Genomic DNA, 11,883 nt, shown 5'->3' on the forward strand with positions numbered 1-11,883 from the left:
CTATATATATTTGAAAATTGTTGTACGTAGACTCAAGACTGTGTATACTCATAGTTCTACTGATATTTATAAACTTGCCAGTTGTAGTCTTGTCTTTCTCGGCAGGCTCATTGTGGCAGCCACCGCATCATCCACACACAAAAATTATCGATATTTTCTTAGAGCATCTTTAGCAGCAGAAGATTTATTTTAACTCTATACTTTATTTAAATATTATTTTTATTATTTTTTTATCCTTAGCTTTTCTTTCCCTTCTCTCCCTCCTCTCTCTCTCTCTCCAGAGCAACACCAACACCAGACCCACCTTCCTTTTTTTATCTTTATTTTATTTATATTAATCATTCTTTGTTTCTATTTTGAAATCATGTTTGAATTATTGTGGGTTTAAACATGATCTCTAGCTTTCTTGTGGGAATTCTTGTAGCTTTCTGTTTGGGTAGCGTACCAACAGGTCCAACACCAGACTCACCGTTTACGGAGAGCGAGAGAAGAGAGAGAGAGAAAAGTTTGAGCGTTGAGGGAGAGAGAAAAAATAATAAAAAAAATCTTACAAGATCCTTTACTTTACTATAACACTAGTAGAAAAAACTTCTATTAGAACCAAAAAATAATTTAATTTAACTAAAAAAAACTAGTTTAGAGTTGCTGCCGAAGATGCTGGATGCTCGCTCGATCATTTTCGTTGATTCCATTACTTCTTACGTCAACTTTTGTTGCACTTATGACGTAAAGTTCCCTCCACATGCATCAGGTGAGACCTCATCATGACCAAAAAAAAAAAAAAGCAGCCACAGTCTTATTTTACTTTTTATCTCAATTATTATAATAATTTTACTAAATAATATATTACTCATGATTAAGTAAAAGTAGCTAGAGTTATATTTATAATGAGAAATGTTAAGGTTTTCATATTTAGCTCACATTTTTTCTATAAATTAAATAGATTAACTATTTAATTTGTAGGGTCTACATATTTGTAAGATGAGATCAATAAAATATAAAAAAAAATATTAATCCATAACATTTCTCATTTATTATTAATTAAAGAGAAATGTTTGGTTTCATTAAAAAGTTCATCTTTTGACCATTTTAATCCTAGGTGACATGGTCCATTTTAAAATTAATAGATTTTAAACAATAAATTAATAGATTTCTGAAAAATTGGCCATACCACCTAAGATTAAAATAGTCAAAAAATAGACATTTTAATGAAGCCAAGCATTTCTCTCAATTAAAAGAATAATTATAAATTGCTCCCATTAATTCGTTAGATGAGTTCTCTCTCTAGCCCCCTCCTCTCGCTGCTAGGGTTTCATTTCTAGCAGCCGTCAGAGGGAGAGAACAAAGGTTCGCCCCCTCCGACCCTCCTCCCATCTCTCTCTTCTGCCTCCCCCCTCTCCTCCTATCGCCTTTTCGCCTAGCAAACTAGTCTATTTACCTGATGCCCTTAGCTGTTTGGGCGATTTTTTTTTTTCATTTTCCTTCCTCTCCGCCTATTCCCCTCCTTTGGTCCTAGTTGTTTTTGTTTCTTTCTGTATTTGTTTTTTTTTTTTTTTTGCTTTTTTAGGTACACTTTGTGGGTAATGCTCTTGGGGTTTCACTCAAACTTCCCCCTCCATTTGAGTATGCTGTCGATCTCCTCCACGTACTCCGCCGCCCACTGTCCTCTGCTGGGCCTTTTCTCGCGCCCCCACCACGATGAGCTTCCAACGCAGCTTCCGTTTTCGGTTTCCAACGAGTGCGCAATCAGCTCTTCTTTCCGGCTGCTGTCATCCTCTTGGTGTGCTTTTTATGTTGTTTATTTTCCTGTTTATTTTTCCGTAATTTTGTTTGGCTTTCTTTTTTTTGATCTTTCTGTCTTGTTTTGTTTCCCTATAGTCGTTTTTTGTTTTTGCTTGTAATAATGCTCGGTCCTCTCTCTCTCTCAATCTGCCCACCTGATGCACTTCGGGTTTGTTGCTTAGGTCCAAACTTTTGAGTTGTGGATGTGAACGTTGTCCTGGCTTTCGAGTTGAGGATGATGAGCTTTGACTTGGGGTTCTCTACCTTCAATGCCGAAAAATAAGGGCTACCTATGTATTGGTTTGAGTCTGTTTGGCGCACTGCTGTTTAATTTGAAAATTAGTCATAGGTTAGGGATTTTGTTTGAATCTGGAATGTAATACGTCATATTTGACGCTTATAACCTCATAACTTTAGCTATGGTTGTTTAAGAGCTTTTGCTCTGTATTATTTGAACTTTGTGCTTATTTATTAATGAATAAGACTGAACTGAATGATTCTTTTCAAAATAATAATGATAATAATAATTATAAGATGACACGTGAAGGAAAAAGGGAGGAATCAATATGTGATTGACAAATGGACGACGCCAAGCGGCCGTGGCATGGGCCGGCCATAGAAGTGTGATGTGGAAATATTTTTGTCAGCAACAGAGAATGGTGCTACCGACGGACGACATCTGATGGAAAATAATGCCAATTTGCATTAATTAATATATGCATGCATACAGACATACATATCAAATGCATGCACACATACATACATATCAAAGAGAGAGATGCCAAATTGCCAATGGGGGATAGATTGGATGGGGGTGATAGGGTAGGGGGGCTGCGTTCGTGCTTCAACAACCGTTCAAGCTAGAGGCTTGGCTAGAAAGTTAGTTCGGAGAAGATATGATCCTGCAATTATTTGCTAGTGAAGTTTTAATAGAGTAGATATAGAGATTTAATTAATTATTTATTTAATATTTATTTTGTACTTTTATGGGTAAGCCTTAGGGGCGGCTATCATGCTCTCAACTAATTCTCAATTTATTTTTATATATAAAATACAAAAGTGGGAGACCCATCACCTATATGGAATGATTTGAGATTCTGGTTTTACTTATAAAATATTAATCGTAACAATGTCTTTTTGTCTACACTATTTCATTTGAAACCATTTTAAAAATAACTTAAAACTAACATCTTTGACCTAAATAACTACACATGCTTCCTAAAACTTTCAATACTAAGTATTATAATTAGAATAAATAATATTTCTATATTGTAAGTTGAGTAATTAAATCTTTATTTTCAAGTTCAATATATATAACTGTTTTTATTTGTGTATAGAGCTTTGATTGCTTAGTTTTAATTAAAGAAATTATTGCCGTCTATATTTTGGTCAAAATTTATACTATGTTAGTTCTTTGTCACCTATCATCTGTTCTTGTTATTAACTTCCATTAATGAATTAAATTTTCTTAATTCTTTCTTAACTTAATAAATTAAAGTAGCTAGGGTTGTGGTTGGTTGTGCATGGATCCCCATTATTGTTCAGTGATAAAAGCTTAATTATTAGTTTTTGTCAAACATTATTTGCATTCCAACGACTCTCAAAGACATGATTTTTTTTAAAAAAAATATATATATAAAATGTTAGTTATTTTTAGATTTTTTTTTTATATATATTTTTTATGATATTAATTCAGTTAAATATATATATTTTTTTGGGTTAGATTAACCATCATCACACGGTATTGGACTAGTTGCAATCATGAAAGTCTCACACGAAATCATAAAAGTCTCACACGAATGCGCACAAGATCGACTCTTGGGCACTTTTTATTTTAGAGAACACAAATATATATATATATACCACATAATTGTTTTTTTAATATTTTTAAAAGACTTGAAAAGCAATATTAGGGTTAAAGGGCATCGCATTAGTTAATTACAATGGTATTTTAGGCTTTTTTTTTTTTTAATTAACAGTAGACAAAAACTTGACTTACAGTCAAATTAATTAACTAAATAAATATCTTTAATTTAATCGATCCAGTGTATTTTTCTACTAGAGAAGATCTTGGAGAATCTAGAACTTACTAATTCAAGTAGAATTGCTGTGAGGAATAAAATTAATTATAGATGTGAAATTAAAGCATAAACTATTACCATGGACCACTGCACATAGGCAACAAAAAGTTTTTGTTACGTTGAATAGTCAGAGAGGACAAAATCATTGAAACACATGGGCCAATTTTGTGTACAGATGAATATATGGAAATTATTATTTGACAATAAATGGTGCTATATAAGTATGGCTCTCCCACACCCAATTAAGGGAACATTCAATTGATAGATCGAGCTAGGCTTTGATCAACCACAGATTCTTCAGAGAATAGCTAGTCCCAAATGGGTAGAAGCCCTTGCTGTGCTAAGGAAGGCTTGAATAGAGGTGCTTGGACTGCTCAAGAAGACAAAATTCTTTCAGAATACATCAGAGTTTATGGAGAAGGAAAATGGAGAAACATTCCCAAAAGAGCAGGAAATTAATTTACCATCTCTCTCTCTTTCTCTCTTGCTTATAAGTAAAAATGGTGCATGGCTTCATTTCTTTCCTTTTTTCTGCAGGATTGAAGAGGTGTGGGAAGAGCTGCAGGCTTCGCTGGTTGAATTATCTGAGACCAGACATTAAGAGAGGAAACATATCACCGGACGAGGAGGAGCTAATCATAAGGCTTCACAAGCTCTTGGGGAACAGGTTTTTGTCATGTCCCTCTCTCTCTCTCTCTCTCTCTCTCTCTCTCTCTCTAAAAAAAAAAAAGGCTTAAAAATATATTGAGGCACTTAGAGTTAAGCAGAGGTCGGTTCTTATCCGTTTAAGATTTTGATATAAGTAGTGATTTAAAGATTTTGATCTTTTTAGATGGTCACTGATAGCGGGAAGGCTTCCAGGGCGAACAGACAATGAAATAAAAAACTACTGGAACACAAATCTAGGCAGAAAAGTTGAAGATCCCAAGCTTTCAAATCACCAGTCTGGTAAGAAAAATTTGAAGAAGCCCAAGATCAACCCATCAGCAGCATCCAAGATGGATTTACTTGTGGCTCGGCCTAAAGCAATTAAATGCTCTAAAGTTGTCATCACACAGCAGCCTTACTGTAAAGAATCAGGGCCGTCCGTGGATGGTGATCATAATCCCCTCGACAATTCGTTTGGTAGCAGAGAAAATAAGCAAACACCGGACTTCGTGGTGGATTTCAATATGTCGGAACTTTGCTTTCCTGATCTTCTCAGCTCCTGCTTTCCTCCTCATCATAATGACAATGATATATCTCCCTCTTCGGAACAATCCTTAAAGTTTTCCTATGAAATGATGCACGATTGGAACATCACCAATCGTGTTCAACCCAATGTTCTTCTCGACATCCACTCTCTGGCTTCATTTCTTGACTCTGAAGGGGAATGGCAGGCAGAATAGTTTAGAAAAATATCAAAATTAAGAAATAAATCTATTAATGTTATTATGACAGTGACTGTCTTTAGCTGCTCCTCACCTAGCTAGTAAAGTTTCATGTAAATAATTTCGGATACTTTATAAAAATATAACTTAGTGCTGTATTTCCTTGGTGGTGATGTTAGCCCACTATTAAATAAATAATTTTTTTTTTTCTTAAAAAGCACAAATAGTTGTACTTGGTGTGTGGCTAGTGTGGAGGTAGAGTGGCGTAAAGAAGAAGAACTTTTCTTTTGTCCAGTGTGGAGGTAGGGTGGTGTAAAGAAGAACTTTTCTTTTGTCCTCTTTGTGAAAACTTTTGTAAATGTATTTTGGTTCAACTTAACCAACACATGCAGAGTATTGCATTAATATTTATATTCTCTATACGTACAATTAGATTTTCTCAAGTATGTTATTATACAATTGTCATATAAATGAAATGACATAACAGTGAAAATTAGCTTTTATATTTGGAAGTTTACCGTAACAAATTATTGAAAATTTTTCATTTTAAAATGTTTGTTGGAGAATGAAAACAACATATAATAGCTAGCTTTAACTTAAAACACCTGTTTGAAGGCCCTTCTAAGATGCTCTTGGCCAGCTGTTTGGAATTGTGTTAAGGGAAGTCAAAGATATTTTTAATACCTAGAAAGTTGTGCCAAATAAAATGCTCGCATTTTCGTAAAAAATCTCAAAAGTGCTTTTGACCATTTTTAGAGTAACTTCCCAAAAAATCAAAACATACTTTTTGGGAAAAGCATAAAATTGAAGTTTTTTTTCTTTCTAAAAAACTCTTTTTGACCTTAAAAACCATATTCCCCGCCTTATCAAACATACTCTAAATAGTATTACTCAAATGAAAATTACATTTTACCATCAACGGTGGTGGTTCAAATGGCCAAAGAAAATTTTCAAGTGATCAGGGCATGTACTAGGGCGTGAGTTCGAATCTCCGTAATGGAGAATCCCCACATATGCCAGATTAGTATTAGCCGCCTTGGATACCCATTGATGCCCTGGTGGAGCTGGGTCAGACTATGGCTCAGTCAGACTTAAGGGAGCGCCTGCGGTTCCCATCGTCTTGGCCTTTTATGTGCGGCTCCCAACAAGTAGGTGTTACTATGGTCACGCCTAGGTAGAATAGCCACAATTGATCTCTCCGGCCTACCTTTTTGCTCATTAAAAAAAAAAAATTACATTTTGAAATTCAAATTTCAATCTGAGTTGTAGTAGACACGTTATCTGCAGAATTTGGTGGTTCAGAATTCTCTGTTGCATGACGACTTTCGATCGGGACTTGCAAATTTCAATTTCTGCTGTCTTTTTTTCAATTGCTGCTGCCTGATTCAACACATGTTGGTTAACACTTTGTGAGGCACTTGTTAAGTCGTTATATGTCCAGCTACCATATTTGACCCTTTCCTCTTATTGATTTTTTCCTTTGAAAATAATATATAGTCTTTTTTTTCTTTTTCATCTTTTTGCCTAATCAGAAATTTTAAGTTACCGTAACGTAAGGACATAAATTTTCTTCAAATTAGGTTAAAAGAATGTTCTTCAGTGTATAAAATTATTATGTATGTGTCATTTAAAAATTATATTAAAAAATTATGTATTTCTCATGTATCAAGCGAAACATACTAGTTTTATAGACCAATTGAAAAGATTTTTCCAACTTCTGTCCTTGCTGTAAATAAGGGGAGAATATCCCGTCCTTGTCATTAAGAATATTAATCAAAAAAAAAAAAAAATGATGGATTTCGTTAGAAGAGAAGACAAATAAAAGACATCTCTGTTTCTTAACATATTTTGGAAAGTGTTGTTCTTTTTTTGATTGGAAAAAGCAATTTTTTTTTTTTTTTTTGGACATGTCTACACAAGAGGGGGGAAGGGGGATTCGAACTAGTGACCACCGCTTCATTAGGCGTGGTCCTATCCGATTGAGCTACCTCTTGGGGACGATTGGAAAAAGCATTTTGATGTAATGTAATGGTAAAATTAATTTTTGCATTTTTCGAAATGTTTTGTGTTTAGGTTGATGGTTAATCACTAATCCCATTATTTAAATTAGAGAAAACATTTTATCAGGATCATCCTGATAATATCCCTTTTATTGCCCTCAAAATACATTAAATTTTAGGGTGATAAAATCCCTAAAGAGTTAACCTTCCACCTCTAGGTTTTAGTTTTGAATTCAAAAATGAGTTTTGAGGCATTAGAAACGGGTTTTTGGGCATTAGAAACGGATTTTGAGGCATTAAAAATGGGTTTTGAGGCGGGTCACGGCCGGCAAGATTTGAGGCGTTCACTACCGCATGGGTCTCACCAGACCCACATCGTGGGTCTAGTCGGCTACAAGTTTTTTTTTTTTTTTTCCTGATTTGGTGTGATTGTTCCCACTTTTATTTTTTGCATTTTTCTTAAATTAATGATATGTTACATTGTAGTTGGAGGCTGCAAAATGGGTGTGATTATGATGAACTTGATAGTAGGGGCTCTCTTTAAATTAATATCTTTGAATCGAGACATATAGTTTGAGATCGGAAAAAATATTTTTCAACCTTCATTTTAGATATGACTAGGATCCAGTTGGGACACGTATCTCTTATATATATATATATATATATATATATATATATATAAAAGAGATACATGTCTCAATTGGATCCTAGCCATATCTGAAATGAAGATTGAAAAATATTTTTTCCGATCTCATACTATATGTCTCGATTCAAAGATATTAATATATATATATATATATATATATATATATATATATATATTCAACTAATCTAATTCTAATTGAAACTCTACCTATCAAATTGGTACTAGGTTTTAAACGAAAGCATTAATTGGTGGACTTTTACTCTCTTTGTCGATTGTGAGTGATTTTTGTTAATGAGCAGGCAGATCTCATCGACATCATTCAAGTTTTGTCTTGTGGTCATGAAAGATGATGATGATGATGATGATGATATTTTAGCTTCAATTCCTGGCTCTAAAATTTGTTACTTTGGGATTGGAAGTGAGTTTCCACGGTTAAGAAAAGTGAGTTTAGACTTTTCAAACCACTAATTATACTTATTTGACATTGGATGACAAAACCGCTAATGGATTGAAATGCAAATTAATCATCCTTTGAAAAACTTGCTGCTAAATTTCAATTCATATATCACCCGTAAATTGTGCATATATATTGAAGAATTATATATATATATTCTCATCTCACCTTTATTTTATTGGGTTAGTGTAACCGTGTTCCTCAGCTTTTTGATTAACTTTTGTCTAAAAATAAATAAAACAAAAAATAATAATGTTATACACTATACAACTATTTTACTATGTGGTATGTAGGATTTTTTTTTTTTTTTTTTAAAAAAAAAAATGTTAATGGCCCAATAAAATAGAAGTGAGATGGAATATATTATTTAACATTTTTCTTTAAATAATATAGTAACATATTTATTGATTTCATATATATATATATATGAAACCAATAAATTTTAAATTATACCATAGTCATTTAAAATGGAGAGTACCTTGATTCCTTGAAGGGGGGCATTTTGTCAATATGCCAACCCTAGGGAGAATTTAATTGCACGAGCCTAGCTTGTGGACCATTTCGTAAATTAAAGGCCATTTATTTTACCTAGCAAACCATTTTCCACTGTTGCTCCTTTTTGAATCAAAAAGCATACCACCCAACTTTCAACAGCAAAAGAAGGGAAGGTGGGAGAGATTATAGTCTCTCTCTCTCCCTCTCTCCCATTGTTTAGATTTACGATTTTAAAAAGTATAATTTAAAAATATAAAATTTGAAAACGTGATTTTCAACAATGCAATTAAGTATTTGGCAAAAGAAAAAAAAAAAAAAATCATGTTTTAACCTTTAAAATTGTAGTTTAGTCTTAAATTTTTTTTTTTCAAAGAATGATCAATGACAAGCTCAATGGTGATTTTAATAGCCACATCAGTCTTAGTAAGACACAAGTAGATTACCTAGAATTACTCTGCAAATAACACTACTTATTTTATTTACCCTCCACTATCATCCTCCATGCTTGCAAAAGGCCGTGCCGCGTAGTAGGGTGGCTACTAGCTAGCTGCATCCCTTGCCCACCTTTCACGGGGTTGATCTATATTTATGCACATTTAGTATTTTGTTAGTATTTTTTAAAGGGGTAAAGTTATCATTTTAATTTTTTGAACAATTTTACTCCTCTAAAATACACTAATCAAAAACTCTCTATTTCAAATGAAATGAAAATGATATTTTTCATGTGCTCGCCTCAATTGGGATAGAGCTAGCTTAACACCTTATTTAATTACTATTTTGTTGCTACGTACACCAAATACTGGCCAATTCGCCTTTTACTATATGAGTGATTAATAAAATATTGTTGGACCAAAACTCACAAATTATAATTTTTTTGGGGGGTGGCAAAAGTGGGATAAATGTGAAAGAAACTATCAGCAAAGATAAAAATACATAAGTCAATGTGGACCCCATAAATCTAATGGTTGATGATAAGAGAATATGAGTCAAATATAGGAAACTTATTGACCCCTATCATTTCATTTCTCTATGAGAAATACTAAAATCTAATTAAAACTCCATATTTTGCCCATAAAAATCCATGTGACAAGATGCCATATCATCTTTTTATGGAGAGAAAAAAGACAACAAAAATAAGATGGTGTAGCATCTTGCCACATGGACTTTTATGGGTAAAATATGAAGTTTTTATTATATTCTAGCATATCTCTTTCTCTATATATAATAGAAAGGGATATGTTAGGTGTTCTTCTAGTATTCTCTTGGTATCCTCCCAACTGTGATGTGACTTTTAAAATTATCATTGAATTTGAGATTATTATTATTGACTTTTAATCTATTGGTGATTTTAAAAGCCACATCACAGTTGGGAGGACACCAAGAAAATACTAAAAAAACACCTAGCATTTCCGTAATAGAAACGTATGGTCACGAATTTATTTATTTTCTTAACAAATATTGAATAAGCGACATATATATATATATATATATACACTTGCAATAGAACATGTGCGTGTTCAAATTAAGGCAACAGTAATTAGGCATTGTCGGTTACCATATATTTTGAAAATTGGAACAACTATCACCACGGGCCATAATATAATTTTGCAGGTTTTTTTTTTTTTTTTTTTATCAATATACAAATTCCTTCTCAAAATTATTTTTGCTCAGATTGTGACATAGTGGGAAATTAAGGAGATAGGTAGCTAACAGTTAGGTAAAACACGTGAAGTGGTAAAGCGACTATATAATAGAATCTCTGTAATAAGTCCAAACGACAAGTAGGCTGGTGGAAAATCAAGCTTACTTACAAGGGATGTAACTGGGGGTTTTATATGGTCCTCATATGACACGATTCCTTTAAGAGTTTTGGCTTCTTTTGTTTATAATAATCACAGTATACGGACTTGACGAAAAGAGAGGATCCACTTTAGGTGTTGACCCTATACATCAGTACTATCACCATATGCCATGATTCAAACAAAAATATCAACCATATAGTATAAACAAAAATACCACATGCCCAATATTTGGGCATGTTCTCTGATGCATCGACCTGCAATAGGCCCACTTTGCCATTTTAGTCACGGCTACGTATGTATGTACGTACGTAATCGGGTTTGTACTTAATTAATTTATACAATTAGAATTTCGTTTTTTTTTTCTTTTTCTTTTTTTTTTCTCTTTTACTTTTTCCTTTGCATACATATACGTTTGGTGGGGATGGACAATTTAGTTTTATCACCTCATCCTCAAAGAAAGATGTAAACCGGCGTCGTCTAATGAATTATAATGAACCAAAAGGAAAAGCCCGGTGTACGTGAGTGATGACATGCATGGAGGCATCTCATCATCATCATCAGTCATCATGACTTCTTCCTCCTTCGTACATGAAATTATAATTCTCGATCTGTCTGCAAGTGCGGTGTCTTCTTAATTTGGAGCCGGGCGCTGTGGCCTGGCCTCCACACATCATGTGCGCGGGCACAAAATGTTACTTAATCTTTTGAAATCATTAGTAGCTCCAACAAAACATGTCACATGTTTTATATATATATATATTATGATTTTGAGGTTATTGCAGATTTTTTTTAAGGTTGTGGGATTGTGGGCTAGCAAGCACACATAACCAAAGTTAATCGATCATCATAACCTACATGTACAATCAGGTAATTAATTAAATGAGACTTTTGTTGGTCTTTATTTCAAAACTTTGTCATGCTTTATTATGAAATATTCTCTAAACACTTTATTGGCTTAAGAATAAGAGTTTGTCGGCCTACGGCAAGCTCCCCTATTTTACAGGTATTTCCAATCGATTGATATCCCGGCATTAGTAAAAGAGGTGGTATGGGTTTTTTCTCTTTTATCTTAATTTTTGTGAGGTTAGAGATAGAGTATATATATGAAGGAGACCTTTTTGAGATATTTGTGAAGAGTTTTTAACTTTTAAGAAAAGAAATAAGGAATATTTTAAAATATTTGACATTGTCTGTCAAGAGTTAATTTCTCACGTTTAGGGGACCATGGTCCCCCGCTCCCCCGTCCCCTTTCA

At 33.5% G+C, this 11,883-nt stretch overlaps 1 protein-coding gene across 1 annotated transcript; it reads left to right on the forward strand.

Annotated features, from left to right (window-relative positions):
* Window positions 1-4,111: 4,111 nt before the first annotated feature.
* On the forward strand, window positions 4,112-5,401 carry LOC132165563 (transcription factor MYB123-like). The gene is made up of 2 exons (XM_059576185.1): window positions 4,112-4,530; window positions 4,696-5,401. The coding sequence occupies exons 1-2, from the start codon at window positions 4,364-4,366 to the stop codon at window positions 5,249-5,251; spliced, it is 723 nt and encodes a 240-aa protein (XP_059432168.1). The 5' UTR covers window positions 4,112-4,363; the 3' UTR covers window positions 5,252-5,401.
* Window positions 5,402-11,883: the final 6,482 nt, after the last annotated feature.

The sequence above is a fragment of the Corylus avellana genome, chromosome ca11 (assembly GCF_901000735.1).
Source record: "Corylus avellana chromosome ca11, CavTom2PMs-1.0".
Lineage (NCBI taxonomy): Eukaryota > Viridiplantae > Streptophyta > Magnoliopsida > Fagales > Betulaceae > Corylus > Corylus avellana.